Source organism: Hemitrygon akajei, chromosome 13, assembly GCF_048418815.1.
Source record: "Hemitrygon akajei chromosome 13, sHemAka1.3, whole genome shotgun sequence".
In the NCBI taxonomy this organism is placed as follows: Eukaryota; Metazoa; Chordata; class Chondrichthyes; order Myliobatiformes; family Dasyatidae; genus Hemitrygon; species Hemitrygon akajei.
The window spans coordinates 63,312,085-63,339,166 of NC_133136.1; the positions used below are offsets into that span (position 1 = coordinate 63,312,085).

Below are 27,082 nucleotides of genomic sequence, written 5' to 3' on the forward strand. Positions count from 1 at the left end.
CTGTGCCTTCCTGCACAAGGCATCTGTGTTGGCAGTCCAGTCTAGCTTCTCGTCTAACTGTACTCCCAGATACTTGTAGTATCTATATATATATATATATATATATATATATAATATAGTATATATTAATATAGTAATAGTTTAAGTAAATGGGCAAAAATACAGAAATCTGCATTTCATAACTCTATGGAGCTAAATTGCACTTGAACTTGATCTTGTTGGATGGCAGAACAAGTACAAGGTTTCATGTTACCTGCTCACAGGAGTGAACGATACTTGAAGACAGAGGTAGTTGTGTGGTTAAATACTAATATCTATGGATTGTTGAGATGCCGTTGACATTGTGAAAAATGGTAATTCCCTGTTTGCCTCTCATTGGCGAGCATACGGTATTTTAGTTGTCAATTAATGTTGTAGGTCGAAACTTAAACATATCACATATTAATGAACTGATAATTAGAGTGATTAGTATTTTTATTGTTAATTAAGTATCAGGTGCAGTAAAAGAAAAAATAATGTCCTCATTCCTTTGCAAATTTCATGTTTTCATTATCCTCTAATGTATTCATTCAATCCAGTCTTTGTTTCTTCCTTATTTCTGTTTCTAGTTTGATAACGAAATCACCCTCTTCGATCCTTGTGTTTATTTCTCAGTCTTGAAATCATTTTAGAAAAGGGAATAGCTTTATTTAATAGTTGTCTTGTTTACTGATCCCAGTCACTGTGAATCCCTTGCTGAGTTATTATCAGCTTGCATTGTAAGCATTTTTGTAGGCAAACTTTGGAAGAGTACCAGAGCAAATCAAATATTGTTTGATGTCCTGACATGGCAAACCCTGACCACGTGATGGCAGTATTGTACCATCACAATATCATACGGCCTGTATAATGTGGCTTGGAACTGTGATTAAAGTTTATTTCTTTAATTCTTCAATACTGAAATTAGGATACATTCGCCCTTAGGGTTTAGGGGAATTTTAGTCTGTTTTAAAGGAGCACTAAAACTGGATTGTAAATGTGAAATCAGATGGTAGATTTCATCCTCTATGAACTGTAGAGGCTTCTGTGTTGGAACACTAATCAGCTAGGACCTTTGCATCCAAAGTACATCTCCTTTAAAATAAATGAGTGTAAGATATAAATGTTTCCCATCACTTACTTTCTTTCCATGTGATCGATGGACTTAGTTGAACTTGTGGGATTTGACTATATCCTGGTCGTGTAACACAGCTTTACATCAGAGCAAGGCAGTCCCTTTGTTATCCTGCACTAGAACGGCTATGATGTCCTGTATCCAATTAATGTGTCAGATTGCCCTAGTCCAAATAAACAGGATCAGCCTAACCTTCAACTGGCCATTTCCACCCAATTTATCCGCATGAGTTGTGAATATGCTCGCCAGTGCTCATCATCACCTTCACTAGACCAACACATTGAATGTAGTTCATTCATTGTAAGTGAAATGTTTGTAAAGCGTTTGTCCTCAAACTGTCAGTGGGTCTAAAGATGAAGCAGATGTGTAATGGCAGAAAAATAACAGAAAGAATAAAAGGTATGCCTTTTTATTAGAGTAATCTTCCTTGGGTAGGATTTTTGAGTAATCTATAAATGATGATGGGACAGGTGGTAAATTTTCATATAAATGCTGTAACATTTTCATAAATGTCTTCAACTTGCTGAGTATGCTTGGCAAGTCCTGATGACAGGAATTTGACTCCTCACAGGGTTTCACTGTGGAGTGCAAATTTTGGCAGCTGTCTTGCATCCACACTAGAGAGCATGTTTGCCACAGACCTGGTACATGAGGAGCAACTGCGTGGAAGTGAGAGTGGAAAACCTGCAGATTTAGTTTTATATTGATATTGAGGTGTTGCTAATTGTCTGAGTTTTCTTAAACATAGCAAGAGACATTTGGAAACATACAGGTTTGACAGCCAGCTAAGCCAAGTAGCATAACCTAGCCAGATATGAAAGAATTTATGAGTTGTCTTCTTGGTGGAGCTTACTCTGGCTGGCCTTTTGTGAATGTAAACTGGCAGTGCCAAATTTGCACAACGTGCCAGTGAATTTGTCAGTGCTGGTCTGATGCATGTGGAGACCATTTTCAACTGGTAAAAAATTTTGGACTGAATCTTTCAATGAGCTTGTAATGGGGGAAAAAAGAATAATACTACTCTTAACAAATCATAATTGTACAGGGACAAATGTGCCCATATATCTGCAAAATACACTCGATCAAAGAAATGATATTGAGTCGAGGTCGAGCACCAAGCCTTAGAACATTCTGTCAGGAGAATCAGGTTAATATCACTGATATATGTCATGACATTTCTGTTTAATGGCAGCATTACTGTGCAATACAAAAAAAAATCATAAATTACAAAACAAATATATATCAGTCGTGCAAAAAGAGAGCAAAAATAGTGAAAGCGGATTTATGGGTTGGTTCATTGCCTGTTCAGGAATTGATCTTCTCTCGGTGATGGGGAACCTCGGTGATAGATGCCGCAGATTTGAGGGCATCACCCTTTTGAGGATGCAATAAGCTATCCTCATAGTTTCTTTTTTTAAATTGTGAACCATAGATTTTGTGTTGTGTAATTCCTTTGTATTTTCTAGGCTATGCAATCAGTTTATTAACCCCCTAATTAATCAGCAAGAGGCTTTACATGCATACTATGAAATGTTACTTGTTTGATTTTTGTTGTTTGTGCGATTTGTTCTTTTTTGTGTGCCTTTGATGGTCTTGTAGTTTTTTTCCCTTTAAATGTGCTCTCAAATCAAATCAAGATTAATTATTATTCAGTCATACATAGATACAGCTAAATGAGAGAGCATTCCTGTCAAATCGCCAACAGGTTGTAAGAGTGGGGTCCCTCACCTCCAACCCTTTGACTCTCAATACAGGAGCCCCTCAGGGCTGTGTACTAAGCCCCCTCCTTTACACTCTGTATTCCCATGACTGTGTCGCCACCTACAGCTCCAATCTGCTAATTAAGTTTGCCGACAACACTGCATTGATTGTCCTTATCTCAAACAATATGAGGTGGGCTACAGGGAGGAAGTCATCCCTCTGACACAGTGCTGTGAAGAAAACAACCTCTCCCTCAATGTCACAAAAACAAAGGAGCTGGTTGTGGATTACAGGAGGAATGGAGACAGGCTAACCCCTATTGACATCAATGGATCTGGGGTTGAGAGGGTAAACAGCTTCAAGTTCCTCGGCATCCACATCACTGAGGACCTCACGTGGTCTGTACACACCAGCTGTGTGGTGAAACAGGCACAACAGCGTCTCTTTCACCTCAGATGATTGAGTAAGTTTGGTATGGGCCCCCAAATCCTAAGAACTTTCTACAGAGGCACAATTGAGAGCATCCTGACTGGCTGCATCACTGCCTGGTATGGGAACTGTACCTCCCTTAATAGCAGGACTCTGCAGAGAGTGGTGCAGACAGCCCAGTGCATCTGTAGTTGTGAACTTATCATGATTCAGGACATTTACAAGGACGGATGTGTAAAAAGGGCCCATAGGATCATTGGGGACCCAAGTCACCCCAACCACAATCTATTCCAGCTGCTACCATCTGGGAAACGGTATCGCAGCATAAAAGCCAGGACCAACAGGCTCCGGGACAGCTTCTTCCACCAGGCCATCAGACTGATGAACTCACTGACTTGAGTGTACTCTATATTACATTGACTGTTCTATTTATTATAAATTACTATGATTGCACATGGCACATTTAGATGGAAACGTAACATAAAGATTTATAAGAAAGTCAATTCAATTCCTCTGGGGCCAAAGTGCAAAATGTTCAAAATAGTGAGTAACATTCAAAATAGCGAGTGACTTAATTCAAAATACTGAGAAAAGAAGCATTTTTACTCAAAAATATCCAGGATCCTGAGCAACAATGTCTGGCAATCGATGGTACAGTACACCTACACAAAACTGCCAGCCCGCCAGCAACCGAGCCCTGCGGAACGCAACCAGCCAACCCCCCAGAGAATACGACCAGTCCGCAGCAACTGACCCTACGAAATACGACCAGTCCGCAGCAACTGACCCTACGAAATACGACCAGTCCCCAGCAACTGACCCTACGAAATACGACCAGTCCGCAGTAACTGACCCTACGAAATACGACCAGTCCGCAGCAACTGACCCTACGAAATACGACCAGTCCCCAGCAACTGACCCTACGAAATACGACCAGTCCGCAGCCACTGACCCTACGAAATACGACCAGTCCGCAGCAACTGACCCTACGAAATACGACCAGTCCGCAGCAACTGACCCTACGAAATACGACCAGTCCGCACCAACTGACCCTACGAAATACGACCAGTCCCCAGCAACTGACCCTACGACATACGACCAGTCCCCAGCAACTGACCCTACGAAATACGACCAGTCCCCAGCAACTGACCCTACGAAATACGACCAGTCCCCAGCAACTGACCCTACGAAATACGACCAGTCCCCAAGCAACTGACCCCTGTAGAAAACTACCAGACAACCAGCAGCCAACCTCTGCAGAAAAGGGGACATTGCTTTGTGGATCCAGAACTGGCTTGTCCACAGAAGGCAAAGAGTGGTTGTAGACAGGTCATATTCTGCATGGAGGTTGGTGACCAGTGGTGTGCCTCAAGGATCTGTTCTGGGACCCTTACTCTTAGTGATTTTTATAAATGACCTGGGTGAAGAACTGGAGGGATGGGTTAGTAAGTTTGCTGATGACACAAAGGTTGGAGGTGCTGTGGATAGTGTGGAGGGCTGTCAGAGGTTACAGCAGGACATTGATAGGATGCAAAACTGGGCTGAGAAGTGGCAGATGGAATTCAACCCAGATAAGTGTGAAGTGGTTCATTTTGGTAGATCAAATATGATGGCAGAATATAGTATTAATGGTAAGACTCTTGGCAGTGTGGACGATCGGAGGGATCTTGTGGTCCGAGTCCATAGGACACTCAAAGCTGCTGCGCAGGTTGCCTCAGTAGTTAAGAAGGCGTACGTTGTATTGGCCTTCATCAATCGCGGAATTGAATTTAGGAGCCAGGAGGTAATGTTGCAGCTATATAGGACCCTGGCCAGACCCCACTTGGAGTACTGTGCTCAGTTCTGGTCAGTTCAACATACAAGGAAGTTGCCTGGATCGGGGAGCATGCCTTCTGAAAACAGGTTGAGTGAACTCGGCCTTTTCTCCTTGGAGCGACGGAGAATGAGAGGTGACTTGATAGAGGTGTGTAAGATGATGAGAGGTGTTGATTATGTGGATAGTCAGAGGCTTTTTCCCAGGGCTGAAATGGCTGCCACAAGAGGACACAGGTTTAACGTATTGGGGAGTAGGTACAGAGGAGATGTCGGGGGTAAGGTTTTTACGCAGAGAGTGGTGAGTGCGTGGAATGGGCTGCTGGCGACGGTGGTGAGGGCGGATACGATGGGGTCTTTTAAGAGACTTTTGGATAGATAGATACTTTATTCATCCCCATGGGGAAATTCAACTTTTTTTCCAATGTCCCATACACTTGTTGTAGCAAAATTACTTACATACAATACTTAACTCAGTAAAAAAATATGATATGCATCTAAATCACTATCTCAAAAAGCATTAATAATAGCTTTTAAAAAGTTCTTAAGTCCTGGCGGTAGAATTGTAAAGCCTAATGGCATTGGGGAGCATTGACCTCTTCATCCTGTCTGAGGAGCATTGCATCGATAGTAACCTGTCGCTGAAACTGCTTCTCTGCCTCTGGATGGTGCTATGTAGAGGATGTTCAGAGTTATCCATAATTGACCGTAGCCTACTCAGCGCCCTTCGCTCAGCTACCGATGCTAAACTCTCCAGTACTTTGCCCACGACAGAGCCCGCCTTCCTTACCAGCTTATTAAGACGTGAGGCGTCCCTCTTCTTAATGCTTCCTCCCCAACACGCCACCACAAAGAAGAGATACATGGAGCTTAGAAAAAAAGAAGGCTATGGGTAACCCTAGTAATTTCTAAGGTAGGGACATGTTCAGCACAACATTTTGGGCCAAAGGGCCTGTATTGTGCTGTAGGTTTTCTATGTTTCTATGTTTACAGTCTCCTGGCAGTGTGCAGACCCATGCAGTCCAGACTGTCATTCCACCTCTCGAACACAGGAGGGCAGCACCTATGGGTGAGGTCAGCCCCTATCCGAGCGCGGATGCCATGTTGTAACATAGAATAGAACATAGAATAGTACAGTACATTACAGGCCCTTTGGCCCACAATGTTGTGCTGACCCTCAAACCCTGCCTCCCATATAACCCCCCACCTTAAATTCCTCCATATACCTGTCTAGTAGTCTCTTAAACTTCACTAGTGTATCTGCCCCCACCACTGACTCAGGCAGTGCATTCCACGCACCAACCACTCTCTGAGTGAAAAACCTTCCTCTAATATCCCCCTTGAACTTCCCTCCCCTTACCTTAAAGCCATGTCCTCTTGTACTGAGCAGTGGTGCCCTGGGGAAGAGGCGCTGGCTGTCCACTCTGTCTATTCCTCTTAATAGCTTGTATACCTCTATCATGTCTCCTCTCATCCTCCTTCTCTCCAAAGAGTAAAGCCCTAGCTCCCTTAATCTCTGAGCATAATCCATACTCTCTAAACCAGGCAGCATCCTGATAAATCTCCTCTGTACCCTTTCCAATGCTTCAACATCCTTCCTATACTGATATGGCCTAACTAGAGTTTTATAGAGCTGCATCATTACATCGCGTCTCTTAAACTCTGTCCCTCGACTTATGGAAGCTAACACCCCATAAGCTATCTTAACTACCCTATCTACCTGTGAGGCAACTTTCAGGGATCTGTGGACATGTACCCCCAGATCCCTCTGTTCCTCCACACTACCAAGTATCCTGCCATTTACTTTGTACTCTGCCTTGGAGTTTGTCCTTCCAAAGTGTACCACCTCACACTTCTCCGGGTTGAACTCCATCTGCCACTTCTCAGCCCACTTCTGCATCCTATCAGATAGATAGATACTTTATTCATCCCCATGGGGAAATTCAACTTTTTTCCAATGTCCCATACATTAACAAAACTAATTACATACAATACTTAACTCAGTAAAAAATATGATATGCATCTAAATCACTATCTCAAAAAGCATTAATAATAGCTTTTAAAAAGTTCTTAAGTCCTGGCGGTTGAATTGTAAAGCCTAATGGCATTGGGGAGTATTGACCTCTTCATCCTGTCTGAGGAGCATTGCATCGACAGTAACCTGTCGCTGAAACTGCTTCTCTGTCTCTGGATGGTGCTATGTAGAGGATGTTCAGAGTTTTCCATAATTGACCGTAGCCTACTCAGCGCCCTTCGCTCAGCTACCGATGTTAAACTCTCCAGTACTTTGCCCACGACAGAGCCCGCCTTCCTTACCAACTTATTAAGACGTGAGGCGTCCCTCTTCTTAATGCTTCCTCCCCAACACGCCACCACAAAGAAGAGATACATGGAGCTTAGAAAAAAAGAAGGCTATGGGTAACCCTAGTAATTTCTAAGGTAGGGACATGTTCAGCACAACATTTTGGGCCAAAGGGCCTGTATTGTGCTGTAGGTTTTCTATGTTTCTATGTTTACAGTCTCCTGGCAGTGTGCAGACCCATGCAGTCCAGACTGTCATTCCACCTCTCGAACACAGGAGGGCAGCACCTATGGGTGAGGTCAGCCCCTATCCGAGCACGGATGCCATGTTGTAACATAGAATAGAACATAGAATAGTACAGTACATTACAGGCCCTTTGGCCCACAATGTTGTGCTGACCCTCAAACCCTGCCTCCCATATAACCCCCCACCTTAAATTCCTCCATATACCTGTCTAGTAGTCTCTTAAACTTCACTAGTGTATCTGCCCCCACCACTGACTCAGGCAGTGCATTCCACGCACCAACCACTCTCTGAGTGAAAAACCTTCCTCTAATATCCCCCTTGAACTTCCCTCCCCTTACCTTAAAGCCATGTCCTCTTGTACTGAGCAGTGGTGCCCTGGGGAAGAGGCGCTGGCTGTCCACTCTGTCTATTCCTCTTAATATCTTGTATACCTCTATCATGTCTCCTCTCATCCTCCTTCTCTCCAAAGAGTAAAGCCCTAGCTCCCTTAATCTCTGATCATAATCCATACTCTCTAAACCAGGCAGCATCCTGATAAATCTCCTCTGTACCCTTTCCAATGCTTCAACATCCTTCCTATACTGAGACGACCAGAACTGGACACAGTACTCCAAGTATGGCCTAACTAGAGTTTTATAGAGCTGCATCATTACATCGCGTCTCTTAAACTCTGTCCCTCGACTTATGGAAGCTAACACCCCATAAGCTATCTTAACTACCCTATCTACCTGTGAGGCAACTTTCAGGGATCTGTGGACATGTACCCCCAGATCCCTCTGTTCCTCCACACTACCAAGTATCCTGCCATTTACTTTGTACTCTGCCTTGGAGTTTGTCCTTCCAAAGTGTACCACCTCACACTTCTCCGGGTTGAACTCCATCTGCCACTTCTCAGCCCACTTCTGCATCCTATCAGATAGATAGATACTTTATTCATCCCCATGGGGAAATTCAACTTTTTTCCAATGTCCCATACATTAACAAAACTAATTACATACAATACTTAACTCAGTAAAAAATATGATATGCATCTAAATCACTATCTCAAAAAGCATTAATAATAGCTTTTAAAAAGTTCTTAAGTCCTGGCGGTTGAATTGTAAAGCCTAATGGCATTGGGGAGTATTGACCTCTTCATCCTGTCTGAGGAGCATTGCATCGACAGTAACCTGTCGCTGAAACTGCTTCTCTGTCTCTGGATGGTGCTATGTAGAGGATGTTCAGAGTTTTCCATAATTGACCGTAGCCTACTCAGCGCCCTTCGCTCAGCTACCGATGTTAAACTCTCCAGTACTTTGCCCACGACAGAGCCCACCTTCCTTACCAACTTATTAAGACGTGAGGCGTCCCTCTTCTTAATGCTTCCTCCCCAACACGCCACCACAAAGAAGAGGGCGCTCCCACAACTGACCTATAGAACATCTTCAGCATCTCACTACAGACATTGAATGACGCCAACCTTCTAAGGAAGTACAGTCGACTCTGTGCCTTCCTGCACAAGGCATCTGTGTTGGCAGTCCAGTCTAGCTTCTCGTCTAACTGTACTCCCAGATACTTGTAGGTCTTAACCTGCTCCACACATTCAATGTCTCTCTGCAATCTTCGACAATCCTCTACACTATCTACAACACCACCAACCTTTGTGTCGTCTGCAAACTTGCCAACCCACTCTTCTACCCCCACATCCAGGTCATTAATAAAAATCACAAAAAGTAGAGGTCCCAGAACAGATCCTTGTGGGGCACCACTATTCACAACCCTCCAATCTGAATGTACTCCCTCCACCACGACCCTCTGCCTTCTGCAGGCAAGCCAATTCTGAATCCACCTGGCCAAACTTCCTTGGATCCCATGCCTTCTGACTTTCTGAATAAGCCTACCATGTGGAACCTTGTCAAATGCCTTACTAAAATCCATGTAGATACCCTCATCTATATGCCTGGTCACCTCCTCAAAGAACTCTATCAGGCTTGTTAGGCACAATCTGCCCTTCACAAAGCCATGCTGACTGTCCCTGATCAGACCATGATTCTCGAAATGCCCATAGATCCTATTTCTAAGAATCTTTTTCAACAGCTTTCCCACCACAGACGTAAGGCTCACTGGTCTATAATTACCTGGACTATCCCTACTACCTTTTTTGAACAAGGGGACAACATTCGCCTCCCTCCAATCCTCCGGTACCATTCCCGTGGACAACGAGGACATAAAGATTCTAGCCAGAGGATTAGCAATCTCTTCCCTTCCACCTCTTCTCACCAGGTCTGCAGTAGCAGGCAAGCTCAAGGCTTGAGGCCTAGTCCTCACTACAACTGAGGCTACACAGCTCCCGTACCGTCTGTCCCACCACCAGACAAGGGAAGCAGGCCTGCGGCGACTTACATTATCACTGTAATGATAATGTACACAGCTGTGATCACAGATCACAGTGATCTGTGATCACTGTCTAACAGAGAATTGTGATCACAAGTGAAATGTCCGAGACAATCTCCCACGGTTATACTGTACTGCACCAACTCTGATGCTTCCGAGTAGCAGCAGCACCACCGTCTGCAGGCAGGTCAGCTCCTCCGAAACCCGGACGGCTCCTCTGACGTTCCGGCGGGCTCCTCCGATATCCCAACCATCTCTTTTCCCGATATCCCGACCAGCCCATTCGACATCACGGGGCCAACTCATTTCAACACCTCAGCTGGTTCCCTCTCCAACACCCTGGCCAGCTCCACCACTGACACTAGTCCAGCTACTCTGGTCAACGAGCAACTCACTGATGGAGTAACCCTGCAGTTTACGATGTTCTTGGAGTAGAATTGTCCTTGGATTGCAAACAACACATTTTACAAAGAAAAAACTCCTTTAGTTGGCCCCCAAGAGGCCTCTGCATTTGTATATGCCACCATCTATCCGGAAGTTTCCAACGATGTATGCTGTTCCTTTTGTTTTGTGGCTGCTTGCAAGAAGACAAATATCAAATTTGTATACTGTTTAAAAACTTTGGTAATAAATGACCTTTGAACTTTGTTCTGTTCCGATTATTAATCATAGTACCAGCTCGGCTATAGAAGGTTAAAGTTGCATTTCTTCCATTAGTTGCCAACTACATGAGTTTGCTTTATCATTGTGTGAGAACTGAATGATTTGGTTTATTTGTAGACATCAAATTGCCTTTATTAATAGTAATTTTTCCAGCTGGAACTTAAATCTAAACCTGCTTTGCATCAAAGCTTCCAAGGGGAACCATCAAACAAAATTTGTTTCGTTAAAAGATAAAATCCCTTTTTGTTTTTTAAAAAAAAGCAAATGGCACTGAGACTAAGTATGTTACTGGAAGTCTGCAATGGTCTTTTCATTAATTGGGAGTTGTTTCAAACTACAGTGTTTTGCTGTGCGTTCCTTGGGCTGGGTGGAAATGGCAGAGGAGGACCTGGCGCCTGGCAAGAGTAGTGTGGCCGTGAACAACTGCATCCGACAGCTCTCTTACTGCAAAAATGACATCAGGGACACCGTTGGAATTTGGGGCGAGGTAAGACAGAGTACTGCTTATTACTGCTCTTGATAACTGTCCCGACACATTTCAAATTACAGTCGGTGATTTCAACCAGGCCTGTTTGAAGAAACCCCTGCCCAATTATCACCAGTACATAACCTATTGCACCAGAGGTCCCATCACACTAGACCACTGCTACACTATGATAAGGAATGCCTATCATTCCTTACCGAGACCACATTTTGGCAAGTCCGACCAGTTGCTTGTACTCCTGCTGCCAGCATACAGACAGAGCCTAAAGAGCAAGGCTCCTGAGATTAAGACAACTAAGAGGTGGTTGAGGGAGACAGAGGAACGGTTACAAGATTGCCTTGAGTCAGGGGACTGGGCCGTGTTCAAGAGCTCAGCTCAGGACCTGAATGACTACATCAGAGATATGGCAGACTTTATGAAAACAGCTCAGATGAGTGTGTCTCCACAAAATCATTCAGAGTCTGTCTCCACTCAGAACCCTGGATAAACCATGAAATCCAGAATTTGCAGAGTCAGATCAGAGACATTCAAGTCTGGAGACCAAGAATGCTACAGGAGGTGCAGGTATGATCTCCGGAAAGCCATCTCACGGGTGAAGTGGAGATTCTGGATGAGATTGGAATCAAAGAAAGGATGCTTCACAGCTCTGGCAGGGTTTGAAAACCATAACCTCCTGCAAAGCCAAATCTTGCGACATGGGGGACACTAGTGAGCTCAATGGCTTCTATGGTTGCTTTGACAACCAGAACATGGTGCACCCCCATATCTCCAGATAATCCTTTGGTCTCAGTATCTGAAGATGACATGCGGTCTGCCTTCAAGAGAGTGAATCAAAGGAAAGCATCCAATCCAGGTGGAGCACCTGGCTGAGCACTGAAGACCTATCCCAACCAACTTCCTGGTGTGTTCATGGATTCTTCAACCTCCTGCTCTGCCACTGTGTGGTACCCTGTGCCTCAAGCAGGCTTCAGTTGTACCGGTGCCCAAGAAGAGTGTGGTAACCTGTCTAAATGACTATCGCCCTGTGGCACTTACATCCACAGCGGTGAAGTGTTTTGAGAGGCTGGTGCCTATCAGACGTATCGACTCCTGTCTGAGTGGCAACCTGGACCTGCTCCATTTTACCTACTGGGGCAACGGGTCCACAGCAAATGCCATCTCATTGGCTCTTCACACAGCCCTGGAACATCTGGACAGCAAGGGTGCTCTCTATCTCCGAGGACCTGTCCTGGACCCATCATATCAATGTAATTACAAAGAAATTGGAAAGAAGAGTAGTGGATAACTGCACTCATCTATTGAGACATTCCCATAACCATTATCTCTTTTATCTTGTTATTTAATGCTCTAGTTATTTATTATGATTTATTTATAGTTGCAGTTGCACAGTTTGTTGTCTTCTGTGTTCTTGCTCTTTCACTGATCCCGTTTACGGTTACAATTCTATAGACTTACTGAGTATGCCTGCAGGAAATAGAACCTCAGGGTTGTGTATGGCAACATGTCTGTATTCTGTTAATAAATTTTACTTTCAACTTTGAACTTTGAGCATTGTGCATTGGTTAGGCCGGACCATTAGGTGCAGTTCCGTTTTCTACATTACAAAAAGGATGAGGAGCATCTTGAAGAGGTTCACCAGGATGAATTAGAGATTCAGATACAAAGAGAAGTTGAAAGAATTTTCATTATTTTCTCTGGAGCATGGAAAGGTGGTCTTACAAAAGTATTTTAAAATATGAGAGGCATAGGTAGGGTAGAGTCTTTTTCCCAGGATGGGAATGTCAAATTCTATAGGGCATAAATTTAAGGTGAGAGAAGAAAAGATTAAAGGAGCTTTGTGAAGTAAGGTTTTTTATACACAGGAGGATCGGTGCCTACAAGGCACAGCCATGGAAGGTGGAGAAATTAGGTTCCACAGTAATACTTAAGAGGCATTTAGAACTGGGACGTGAACAGATGAAGGATACATGGACAGAGACCAAATACAGAGGGTGGGATTAGTTTGGCATCACAGTCAGCACAGAAACTGTGGGCCAACGGGACTGCTCCTGTATGTTCTGCTTTATGTAAAGAGCAAAGAAATTTACATTTCTGAACCATGTAGCTTTGCAACCTACAACCTGACAGCCCTCACTAAGCTGTGAGAGGATGTTACATATTTGCTGAGCCAAAAAGAAGTTAGCGTAGGATGGAGTTTATGGAGAATATTAATCACATGCAGCCTACCTGCTACTACTGGTGCTATGGAGGATAAAGCCAGAGATGGGCAATTAAATTATAGCTCAGCTGGCAAAACCAGAAGTCTAAAGTAATTTCATTAACAACATACATATATTTCACCATATACAACCCTGGAATTCACTTTCTTGCAGGCATACTCAATAAATCCATGATAGAATAATAACCATAATAGAATCAATGAAAGACCGCATCAACTTTGGCATTCAACCCATGTGCAAAAGATGGCAAACTCTGAAAATGCAGTAAGAAATAAATATAATAATAAATGAATAAGCAATAAATATTGAGAACATGAGATGAAGAGTTCTTGAAATTGAGTCAGTTAGTTGTGGCAACATTTCAATGATGGGGCAAGTGAAGTTGTGTGAAGTTTTGGAATGGAATGAAGATGAAGATAGACACTTTTGGTTTTAATGCACTTTGCCATAGGAAACGCATACTTCCAGTTCCCAGAAATTCCCTCCCTCTTCTTGCACTCACTGGGAGTAAACAACTGTCAAAATTTATTAGCTCACAGGATACAAATACTGGATTACAATTCTAAAAGTGACAGGATTGGAACATGAAATTATTTTTAAAAATCTTAATTTGCTGGAAATTGGAAGTAAAAACAGAAAATTCTGGAAACATTCAGCAGGTCAGGCAACATCTGTGGAAAAAGAAATTGGTTGACTTTGGTTAACATAGTTGTTTTCCAGCTCAGAACATTGTTTCAGTTTCCACAAATGCTGCTTAACCTGCTGAAAGCTCCTTGGTTGGGGGAACTGGCTGGCTGCTTTTTCAATAACTTCAATTCCATTTTCAAACCAGCCATAGAACAACTGGACCTGAAGAAATTAAAGTTAATCTCTATTAAGGTGGTTGCTAATGATTGATATTATTATTAAATTTCAGGGTAAAGATATGTACCTCATCCTGGAAAATAACATGCTGGACCTCATTGACCCCATGGATCGTACTGTTCTGCATTCTCAACCGATTGTGAGCATTCGGGTGTGGGGCGTCGGGCGTGACAATGGGCGGTGAGTGATTAATTTTGAAGATGTTTCTGTTGCTGCACGGCTGTTGGTGGGTATACAGCATTTAGATCAACCAAGATGAAAAGCATTTATACCTTAGTTGTGGTTTCTGTGTGGCATTTTAATTTTGAAAGTTGAGCCAGAAACATTTAAGTACTTCAAATGTCAAACTTGTAAATTACAAAAGGATGATAGTGCAGCCTTCTGAACAAGTTCACACAACCAGAAGCATAGTTCTGTGCTTTTTGTAGTTGTGAAATTGACGGTTCACTTAACTTTTTTTTTAACATGCTTGGTATACTTCTGAGTTGCTCATTTTGTTCATGTTATTTGCGCTCAAGAATCTGAAAATAATAGGCATTTTATCATTATTCCATGGGTCTGAATAGTTTATATGATATGAATGAGTATCTGGAGTCCATCAATGACTGATCTGATGATTCTTTAATTCCACATTCCTGTGTAAATATGATAATCTTTCATCCCCTTGCCTCTCAAACATCTGTTTTCCACCACCTTAAAAATACTTGATGACTTGCTTCCTTAAAGAACATTGGAAGCAGAATTCAAATGACTTGTGAATGACTCTCTGAGAGAAAACCGTTATGCCTTATCTCTGTCTTAAATGGGCAGCCACTCATTTTTAAAGATATTTGCTCGTTTTAGACAATAGACAATAGGTGCAGAAGTAGACCATTCGGCCCTTCGAGCCTGCACCGCCATTTTGAGATCATGGCTGATCAGTTACTATCAATACCCGGTTCCTGCCTTGTCCCCATATCCCTTGATTCCCCTATCCATAAGATACCTATCTAGCTCCTTCCTGAAAGCATCCAGAGAATTGGCCTCCACTACCTTCCGAGGCAGTGCATTCCAGACCCCCACAACTCTCTGGGAGAAGAAGTTTTTCCTTAACTCTGTCCTAAATGACCTACCCCTTATTCTCAAACCATGCCCTCTGGTACTGGACTCTCCCAGCATCTGGAACATATTTCCTGCCTCTATCTTGTCCAATCCCTTAATAATCTTATAAGTTGCAATCAGATCCCCTCTCAATCTCCTTAATTCCAGCGTGTACAAGCCCAGTCTCTCTAACCTCTCTGCGTAAGACAGTCCAGACATCCCAGGAATTAACCTCGTGAATCTACGCTGCACTTCCTCTACAGCCAGGATGTCCTTCCTTAACCCTGGAGACCAAAACTGTACACAATACTCCAGGTGTGGTCTCACCAGGGCTCTGTACAAATGCAAGAGGATTTCCTTGCTCTTGTACTCAATTCCCTTTGTAATAAAGGCCAACATTCCATTAGCCTTCTTCACTGCCTGCTGCACTTGCTCATTCACGTTCAGTGACTGATGAACAAGGACTCCGAGATCTCTTTGTATTACTCCCTTACCCAACTCTACACCGTTCAGATAATAATCTGCCTTCCTGTCCTTACTCCCAAAGTGGATTACCTCACACTTATTCACATTAAACATCATCTGCCAAGTATCTGCCCACTCACCCAGCCTATCCAAGTCACCCTGAATTCTCCTAACATCCTCATCACATGTCACACTGCCACCCAGCTTAGTATCATCAGCAAATTTGCTGATGTTATTTTCTATGTCTTCATCCAAATTGTTAACGTAAATGGTAAACAGCTGTGGTCCCAATACCGAGCCCTGTGGCACCCCACTAGTCACCACCTGCCATTCCGAGAAACTCCCATTCACCGCTACCCTTTGCTTTCTATCTGCCAACCAGTTTTCTATCCATGTCAATGTCTTCCCCCCAATGCCATGAGCTTTGATTTTACCCACCAATCTTCTATGTGGGACCTTATCAAATGCCTTCTGAAAATCGAGGTACACTACATCCACTGGATCTCCCCCGTCTAACTTCCTGGTTATATCCTCAAAAAACCCCTGGTAAATCCATGCTGGCTCGGCCCAATCCTATCACTGCTATCTAGATATGCCACTATTTCATCCTTAATAATGGACTCTAGCATCTTTCCCACCACCGATGTCAGGCTGACAGGTCGATAGTTCTCTGTTTTCTCCCTCCCTCCTTTCTTAAAAAGTGGGATAACGTTAGCCATTCTCCAGTCCTCAGGAACTGATCCTGAATCTAAGGAACATTGGAAAATGATTACCAATGCATCCGCAATTTCCAGGGCCACTTCCTTTAGTACCCTAGGGTGCAGACCATCTGGACCTGGGGATTTGTCAGCCTTCAGTCCCATCAGTCTTCTCATCACCGTTTCCTTCCGAATGTCAATCTGTTTCATTTCCTCTGTTACCCTATGTCCTTGGCCCATCCATACATCTGGGAGATTGCTTGTGTCTTCCTTAGTGAAAGCAGATCTAAAGTACTCATTAAATTCTTCTGCCATTTCTCTGTTTCCCATAACAATTTCACCCAATTCATTCTTCAAGGGCCCAACATTGTTCTTAACTATCTTCTTTCTCTTCACATACCTAAAAAAGCTTTTGCTATCTTCCTTTATATTCCTGGCTAGCTTGCGTTCGTACCTCATTTTTTCTCCCCGTATTGTCTTTTTAGTTAAGTTCTGTTGTTCCTTAAAAACTTCCCAATCATCTGTCCTCCCACTCACCTTAGCTCTGTCATATTTCCTTTTTTTTAATGCTATGCAGTCTCTGACTTCCTTTGTCAACCACTGAGGCACCTTTCCCCCCTTTGAATCCTTCCTTCTCTGGGGGATGAACTGATTTTGCACCTTGTGCATTATTCCCAAGAATACCTGCCATTGCTGTTCCACTGTCTTTTCTGCTAGGCTATCCGTCCAGTCAACTTTGGCCAGCTCCTCCCTCATGGCTCCATAGTTTCCCCTGTTCATCTGCAACACTGACACCTCCGAGCTGCCCTTATCCTTCTCAAATTGCAGATAAAAGCTTATCATATTGTGATCACTACCTCCTAATGGCTCCTTTACTGCGAGATCGCTTATCAAATCCTGTTCATTACATAACACTAAATCCAGAATAGTCTTGTCCCTGGTCGGCTCTCATACAAGCTGTTCCAAGAATGCATCCCGTAGGCACTCTGCAAACTCCCTATCCTGTGGTCCAGCACCAACCTGATTCTCCCAGTTCACCTGCATGTTGAAATCCCCCATAACTACTGCGACATTACCTTTCCCACATGCCAATGTTAACTCCCTATTCAACTTGCACCCAATATCCATGCTACTGTTTGGTGGCCTGTAGACAACACCCATTTAGGTCCTTTTGCCCTTACTGTTCCTCAGTTCTATCCACACAGACTCTACTTCTCCTGACCCTATGTCCCCCCTTGCAAAGGACTGAATCTCATTCCTCACCAACAGGGCCATCCCACCCCCTCTGCCCACATTTCTGTCCCTACGATAGCACGTATACCCTTGTACATTCATTTCCCAGGTCTGATCTCCCTGCAGCCATGTCTCCGTTATCCCAACAACATCATAGTTACCCATTCGCACCTGAGCTTCAAGCTCATCCGCCTTATTTCTGACACTTCGTGCATTCAGATATAGAATTTTTAACCCATTTCTCCTCTCTCTGTTTGAATCGCTGCCTATTGTGCTTAACCCAGCTCCCCGAGCTCCCATCGGGCTATATGCCCCTAGAATTTTGTTGTCCTTCCTACATTTACTTATTCTTTCAACACATTTAACTCCATGTTCCGTCAGACCATCCCTCTGTACACGAGTCCTCCTTATCACTTGTTCCGCCCCACCTTCCTCTACTACACACTTAATATTCCGGAACCGTGTAGTCCCCACCTGTCCTTTATTCTTCCTCTCGCTATCCTCTCTCACATTCTGGATCCCTGCCCCCTGCAAATTTAGTTTAAACCTCCCCCCCCCCCCCCCCCCCAAGAAGCACTAGCAAACTTCCCTGCAAGAATGTTAGTACCGCTCCAGTTCAGGTGTAAAGATAGATAGATAGATAGATACTTTATTCATCCCCATGGGGAAATTCAACTTTTTTCCAATGTCCCATACACTTGTTGTAGCAAAACTAATTACATACAATACTTAACTCAGTAAAAAAAATATGATATGCATCTAAATCACTATCTCAAAAAGCATTAATAATAGCTTTTAAAAAGTTCTAAGTCCTGGCGGTAGAATTGTAAAGCCTAATGGCATTGGGGAGTATTGACCTCTTCATCCTGTCTGAGGAGCATTGCATCGATAGTAACCTGTCGCTGAAACTGCTTCTCTGTCTCTGGATGGTGCTATGTAGAGGATGTTCAGAGTTATCCATAATTGACCGTAGCCTACTCAGCGCCCTTCGCTCAGCTACCGATGTTAAACTCTCCAGTACTTTGCCCACGACAGAGCCCGCCCTTCGGAACAGATCCCACCTTCCCTGGAACAAGGCCCAATTATCTACAAACCTGAAGCCCTCCCTCCTACACCATCCTCTCAGCCACGTATTAATCTTTATAATCCTCCTGTTCCTTGCCTCACTCGCACGTGGCACAGGTAGCAATCCTGAGAATGTTACGCTGGAGGTCCTGCTCTTCAGCTTCGCACCTAACTCCCTACGCAGGACCCCCTCTCTCATCCTACCCACGTCATTGGTCCCTACATGGACCACAACATCTGGATTCTTGCCCTCCCTCTCGAGAACTTCGGAACAGATCCCACCTTCCCTGGAACAAGGCCCAATTATCTACAAACCTGAAGCCCTCCCTCCTACACCATCCTCTCAGCCACGTATTAATCTTTATAATCCTCCTGTTCCTTGCCTCACTTGCACGTGGCACAGGTAGCAATCCTGAGAATGTTACGCTGGAGGTCCTGCTCTTCAGCTTCGCACCTAACTCCCTACGCAGGACCCCCTCTCTCATCCTACCCATGTCATTGGTCCCTACATGGACCACAACATCTGGATTCTTGCCCTCCCTCTCGAGAATAACCTGCACCCGATCTGAGATGTCTCGGACCCCGGCACCAGGGAAGCAACATACCATCCGAGACTCCCGATCTTCCCCACAAAATCTCCTATCCGCCCCCCTGACTATAGAATCCCCTATCAATACTGCTCTCTTCTCTTCCCTCCTCCCCTTCCTAGTCGAGGGTCCAACCTCAGTGCCAGAGACAGGACCACTGCAGCTTGTTCCTGGTAGGTCTTCTTCACCAACAGTATCCAAAACGGTATACTTATTTTTGATGGGAATGGCCACAGGGGTGCTCTTCTCTCTCTGTCTGCTCCCCTTGCCTCTCTTGACTGTCACCCATTTGCCTACCTCCTGTCTTTTCAGTGTGACTACCTCCCGATAACTCTTATCTATCTCTGCCTCCCGAATGATCTGTAGTTCATCCAGCGCCTGCTCCAATTCCCTAACTCAGTCTGATAGGAGCTGCAGCTGGATGCACCTATTGCAGGTGTGGTCATCAGGGACAACTGTGTTGACCCTGACCTCCCACATACTGCATACGGAGCACACCACTGCTCTAACCGTCTCCCCCATTACCTGTCCCAGATTAGTCAGAATAAATGAAAAGCAGGCTTCTTGCTGAAGTCCTCTTGCGTCGAAGCCCGCTGAGCCAAAGCCCAGCACTCTGCTCCTGCGCACTCCGCTGCCCGCTCCTGAAAGTGGGCCGCTTTTTAAAGCCCGCGCTCGCCACTGATGTCACCCGATTCTTTCATCAGAGGAAATATCCTGTCTACATCCACTCTGTCAAGATCTTTAATGTTTCAGACAAGATGCCTTCACTCTTCTAAATTCCAGTGAAAAAAATGAACCCAACCTGTTCAACCTTTCTTCATCAGGTAGCCAGCCTATTCCAGGTATTGATTTAGTAAACTTGGTCTGAACTGCTTTCAATGCATTATTATCTTGCCCTAAATTAGACCAGTCACATACATAGTGTTCCAGATGTGTTCCCATCAATGCTTTACATTAATAAGCCACCAAGATGGCGCTGGCATTCTACAGTGACATCTTACAGACAGCTCACAAAAATACTAGATATACATCTTCTGAACTGCTATCTCTACAATTTGCAGCCTGTAATGTCCCTTTAAGGAACGTAGTTTTGAACCGTCTGAACACAATGGTACTGTTTATCTTCCTTTCATACATTGGTTGGTTGTCAGTCTTTGTCAGTAGCTTTGCACTGATTTTGTTGTATTTCTTTGTTCTCCTGTGAATACTGCAAGAAAATGACTCTCAAGGTAGTATAGAGTGGCGTATATGTACTTTGATAATAAATTAACTTTGAACTCCGCGCTAATCTTATACAAATTTTGCACTGGGCACACATCCCACTGCATATCTAAACTCTGTAATCACTGACCAATCAGGGAAAAATGCTTTAATGAATTTTCCTTGCCAAAATGACAATTCTCTTATCATCCTTCATTGGCTAGGTCTTCATTTAACACCTTATATTCCTTTGTAGTCTTATTATGTTCTTATTACAACCTGTTTGGCTAGAGGTATCAGTGTCGTCAGAAGGTTAAATAACAATTCCTTTGGCACCATCACTTATATGAAATGCTGTTGTTCCCGTAGCAATCTCTGGCATGTGATTTATTACAAATTTGCTAATTAGATTCTGTCCTGCCAGCCAACCAATATTCTACCCACACCAATAATTTACCTCTCAGACCACTTTTTTTTAATTTTCCACTATAACTTTTGATGTGACACCTTATCAAGTGCCTTTTTTCAAATTTAAGTTTTCTACATTCACTCTTTCACCTTGATTCATTGTGTTTGTAACTTTAAAGATCTCCAGTAAATAGGTGAAATGTGGTTCCTCTTCAAAAACCAGACTGATTTTTGTCTGACTACCTAGAAGACTCTACTATAGTCTATTTAATAAGAGCGTCTAACGTTTTCCCCGCGATACATATTGTGTTGTTTAGCCTGAATTCTGCCTCCCTTTTGAAACAAATAAATCATATATGCTACTTTGCAATCTAATGGAACCTTCCCTGAGACCAGGGATTATAAAAGTGCAGAAATAATGTAGTTATCTTATTTGCAGAAACATCCTGAAATTCATTAGTTAACATTCATTCCTCCACTGAAGCTACCAGTTCTATTTGTGGTTATGATATAGATATTGGATTTTTTTCTTTTTGCTCTCCTTAGAATGGAGAAATGCAGGTTCAGTTCATTTGATTGTCATTTACACTACAAAATAGATGAGGTTATTTTCATCTCTCCTCCTTGAAATGCTATGTTCTTAGTGGGGAAAATAAAGCACACCAGGGATTTCCCGAATTCAGTGCCCTATGTGATGAACTAAATGTCAAAGACAGGTTGGTGCAAGCTGGTTTCTGCTCCATGTTGCTGCTTGATTTTTCCCTTGGGTCACTGGGAGACCGAAGTTTGAGGAGTCAGATGGTGAGTGATTTGTCATAAATGCTTAATAACATGCATTAAAGTGCCGTTCAATGAGTGTAGATCAGTGTTTTGATATGTTGAAACGATGAGAATTAGCTTATCAACAATCATTCCTACTTTTTATATGGGTTGTAATCCAGCTGCATGTTACATTTTCCCTTTGGCACCCACCTGCCCCTTCCCCATTCTCAGTCAGCACACTCGGTTTTAGATGATAGCTTAATGTCAAAAGCAATTGCTCATTCTTCTGTATGCATTCATCTCTAATCTGGATCAAAGTCTGTGTTTAGGTCTGCAGCTAAAAGCAGAGTCTCCAGTGAATTGAACTTGTATGTGCTGTGTATAGTTAATGAAGCTCCCAAGTATGTTATATTGTCACTGAAGGTCAAATTGACTCGTCATGTTCTCCTGACATTACTTGAGGTCAAAATTGAGAATGATGGAGTGTAACAGCAGAGTGCACAGTTGAGGAGCCATATAGCCTACACTCCTATTTCTTTTGTTCTTAATTTATCAGGCAGTAAAAAAGCAATGTATTCAGGCTATACTTACTATACTTGTACATTGATGTCTGTATATCATCTGGGGTCCAAGTGCTTTTAGATGCCTTCATCAGACATAATTCAACATGTACATAAAACAGAATCCTTGAAACATGTTTGATCTTGATTTTCAGTAAGCGTTCAAATCCTATGGTAAACTTTCTTTTAACCTTCGTTTACAAACTTTGTAAGGCAAAGCAGCTTCCATCTATTCATACAAGTGAATGTGCATTTCTATTATATTTGATATAAATAGTGCAGAGGAGGAGAGAGGAAGGAAAGAAGAGTGGCATGGTGATGTCTGAGAATTATTTGATTGCCAATATAAATATATACATAGAGATTGAACTACAGTGCCTATAAAATGTATTCATGCCCCCTCCCCCTGGAAGTTTTCACATTTTATTGTTTGACAACATTGAATCACAGTGGATTTAATTTGGCTTTTTTGACACCGATCAACAGAAAAGGACTCTTTCATGTCAAAGTGAATACAGATCTCTACAAAGTGATCTAAATTCATTACAAATTTAAGACACATAATGATTGCATAATTGCTCACCCCCTTCAAGTCAGTGTTTTATAGAAGTACCTTTAGCAGCAATTATAGCCGTGAGTCTGTGTGGATAGGTCTCTATTAGCTTTGCACATCTGGACACTGCAATCTTTCTCCATTCTTCTTTACAAATCCAGCTACAAATTCTCAATTGGATTGAGGTCTGGACTGTGACTTGGCCTCTCCAGGGCATTAACTTTCTTGGTTTTAACTATTCCTGTGAAGCTTTGGCTTTCTGTTTAGGGTTATTGTCTTGCTGGAAAATAAATCTTCTCCCAAATCACAGTTCTCTTGCAGACTGCATCAGGTTTTCCTCCAAGATTTCCCTGTATTTTGCTGCATTCATTTTACCCTCTACCTTCACAAGCCTTCGAGGGCCTGCTGCAGTGAAGCATCCCCACAGCATGATGCAGCCACCACCGTGCTTCACAGTAGGGATGGTGTGTTTTTGATGATGGTTCATGCCAAATATTGTGTTTAGTCTAATGGCAGAAAGCTCAATTTTGGTTTCATTAGACCACAGAACCTTCTTTCTTCAGACTCCCATACACCCTCTGGCAAACTAGCCGAGATTTCATGTGAGTTTTTTTTTAACAGTGGCTTTCTTTTAACCACTCTCCCATAAAGCTGCGACTGGTGAAGGACCCGGGCAACAGTTGTCGTATGTGCAGTCTCTCCCATCTCAGCCACTGAAGCTTTTAACTCCTCTAGAGCTGCCATAGGTCTCTTGGTGGCCTCCCTTTCTAGTTCCCTTCTTGCACGGTCTCCATTTTTGAGGACAGCCTGCTCTAAGCAGATTTACAACTGTGCCATATTCTTTCCATTTCTTGATAATTGACTGAATTGTACTCCAAGGGATATTCAGTGACTTGGAAATTTTCTTGTACCCATCTCCTGACTCATGCTTTTCAGTAACCCTTTTGTGGAGTTGATTGGAGTGTTCTTTTGTCTTCATGGTGTAGTTTTTGTCAGGATATTGACTCACCAGCAGATGGACCTTCCAGATACAGGTGTATTTTTACTACAGTCAATTGAAGCATCTTAAATGCACACAGGTCTCCAAAAACAGATCTCCATTTAACTAATTACATGACTTCAAACACCATTTGGCCGCACCAGTGATGATTTGGTGTGTCATATTAAAGGGGGTGAGCACTTATGCAATCAATTATTTTGTACTTTACATTTGTAATTACTTTAGATCACTTTGCAGAGATCTTTTTTCACTTTGATATGGAAGAGTCTTTTTCTGTTGATTGGTGTCAAAAAAGCCATATTAAATCTACTGTGATTCAATGTTGTAAAACAATATAACATGAAAACTTTTGGGGGGGGGGTGGTGAATACTTTTTATAGGTGCTGTATGTGTTTAGTATTGGAATGGATAATACTCCTGGTTTGGTTGGATTGCTAAGGATAGTAGCATTGACGTTGTAGTTTTCTGCCTAGTTTTTCAATTCTTTGCAAATAACACAGGCTGGAGGATTATAAACATGTATCCTTGTTTTTTTTAAGCTTTAACCCTCATAATTGTACGGGAATTGACTATATGTTAGTGGCACAAGAAAGTTTTCTGAAATTTGACGACGGAGTATTATTAATATTGTAGTATTTCTACTATTTAGTAGAAGGACATTACTGTGCAGGTTGATTACATTTAATGTAACAAATAAAAAGTTAACTTCTTTCTTTGAAGTTTCCAAAGGACATAGTATCCAGTGCCTGCTTAAATACCCAGGAAACGCATTTCAATTTAATTACATTTTGAAGTGTGACATATGGAGAGCACCATTACACTCTGTATCTGGCTTGTGAATGCACTAAAAACAATAGCAAACACTTTTATCATTTCTCATCCCGGGACAGAATCTCAGCATAGTTGCTGACTGTTTCAGAGATAGATAAAAAATTTCTTCATGCTGTAAAGCTGAATATCTGGAATTAAATGCTGTAGTTCTTCAGATGTCTACATTTAAGACTGAGGTTGATAGATTTCTCGATACTGTGGGAATTGTTCAGAGTAGAAGATCGGCCATGAACTTTTATAATGTAGGAACAAGCTCAAGGCTGGTATGACCTACTCTTGCATTTTATATTTTATGTATCATGAAAATGTAGAATATTTTCACAAATGATAAAGGTTACAGTTGACTTTATCGATCTTGCCGATCATTATATCTTACTGATAATCTATCATTGCATCTCAACTTGGTCTTCAGTTATTGATGTTTAAAAGAACTTATGATTCCAGTTTCTCAGATAATTGGAGCAGAATAAATGAATTTGTATGAGTGTTGAGCATTAATTTGGGTTTGACTGATCTGGGAATGTGGAAATTATACAAAATACGTATAAGACTTGTGTTATAACTATTTTATTATCATGTACCTGTTAATGGTGATAGAGTGATGAGTGTGATAACAGTGAAAACGCATTTTAATGATGCCAGTGTTGGTTTTCAACTTGTTTTGATGTTGGATATATATCAGTGGCCTAATGTCTAATGACTTTAATTAAATTGAGCTCTATGTAAATTTATAAGCATTGAAGATCAGTTCATGACATTGCACACTGAAAGGGTTGTGGGTAAGTCCAATTGTAATGATAGACTATTTAGCCATGTAATCCAGTATAAAAATATAAAAGTGTGGATAGAAATAGTCAGAGTCTCAAGTGCATGATAGTTCCTGGGCTTCATTAATTTATCCAGACAGAAAGGTAAAACTGTGTGAACCTTGGAAGTGCGACTGTATTGTCTACATTTTCTTCAGTAATTTTATGGCCATTGACAAGGTCTCTTTTATTTTTCAATCTTTTTATTAATATCAACATCTTGAGATAACAAAAATTGTTACATAATTATTGGGATTACAAAATTAAAATAAACATAAAAGGATACATAAACAATAAGTACAATAAAGTTAAGTCTCCCAAAATCATACATGATACGAATATAGTATGAACAAGACAAAAGAAAACAAACTAGGTATATCAATATGAGAAAAAAACAATTACCCCAGAAAACAAGAACTAATCTAACAAACTAACCACTAACTAAAAAAAAGAAAAAGAAAAAAAACATGGGCTGTTTATAATATCTAAGAAAAGACAAAGACTCATCAGTGTCATCAACTCTGATCCTCTCCACATGTATATAATCAGAAACAGAAAAAATAGGATTGGAAAAGGTCAAATTACATCGTATGAAAATATTGAATGAATGGCCTCCAAGTCTTATCAAATTTAATAGAAGGGTCATATATGTCACTTCTAATTTTTTGCAAATTTAAACATAACATAGTTTGAGAAAACCAATGAAATATGGTAGGGGGATTATTCTCTTTCCAATTCAACAAAATAGATCTTGTAGCCATTAATGTAAGAAATGCAATCATCCGACAAGCAGAAGGAGATAAATGAATTGATTCTATCATTGGTAAACCAAAAATTGCGGTAATAGGATGAGGTTGTAAATCAATACTCAATACCGTAGAAATAATATCAAAAATGTCTTTCCAATATTTTTTCAAAGACGGACATGACCAAAACATATGAGTTAGAGAGGCTGTCTCAGAATGACATCTGTCACGTATAGGATTTACTTGGGAATAAAAACGAGCTAATTTATCCTTGGACATATGAGCCCTGTGCACAACTTTAAACTGTATCAACGAATGTTTAGAACATATAGAGGATGAATTAACTAGTTGAAGAATTTTATCCCATTTCTCAATAGGAATAGTAAACTTAAGTTCCCTTTCCCAATCATTCTTAATTTTATAAAAAGCCTCTGAACGCATTTTCATAATTATATTGTAAACATTTGATATTACACCTTTCTGAAAAGGATTTAGTTCTAAACATTTTCTCCAAAATACCCATAAAATCTAGATTTGGAAAGGTAGGAAGTACAGTGTTTAAAAAGTTCCTAATCTGTAAATATCTAAAAAAAAAGATCTGGGGAAATTATCTTTATTAGATAATTGTTCAAAAGACATGAAACAATTATCTAAAAATAAATCAGAAAATCGTAGTATACCTTTAGTCTTCCAAGCTAAGTATGCTTGGTCCATAATAGAGGGATGAAAAAAGAAATTGGATACAATAGGAATTGCTAAAACAAATTGATTCAACCCGAAAAAATTCCGAAATTGAAACCATATACGTAGAGTGTGTTTAACTATCGGATTGTCAATTTGTT

The 27,082-nt window shown here is 41.9% G+C and overlaps 1 protein-coding gene across 11 annotated transcripts in view; it reads left to right on the forward strand.

Annotated features, from left to right (window-relative positions):
* LOC140737937 (amyloid beta precursor protein binding family B member 2-like) overlaps positions 1–27,082 on the forward strand; it is a 265,420-nt gene that overhangs the window by 161,006 nt on the left and 77,332 nt on the right. For all 11 annotated transcript variants that reach the window (XM_073064771.1, XM_073064778.1, XM_073064770.1 and 8 more), the window contains 2 exons: positions 11,020–11,166; positions 14,299–14,426. In XM_073064771.1, the coding sequence (XP_072920872.1) occupies positions 11,020–11,166; positions 14,299–14,426 (275 nt within the window). The remainder of the gene's footprint in view (positions 1–11,019; positions 11,167–14,298; positions 14,427–27,082) is intronic.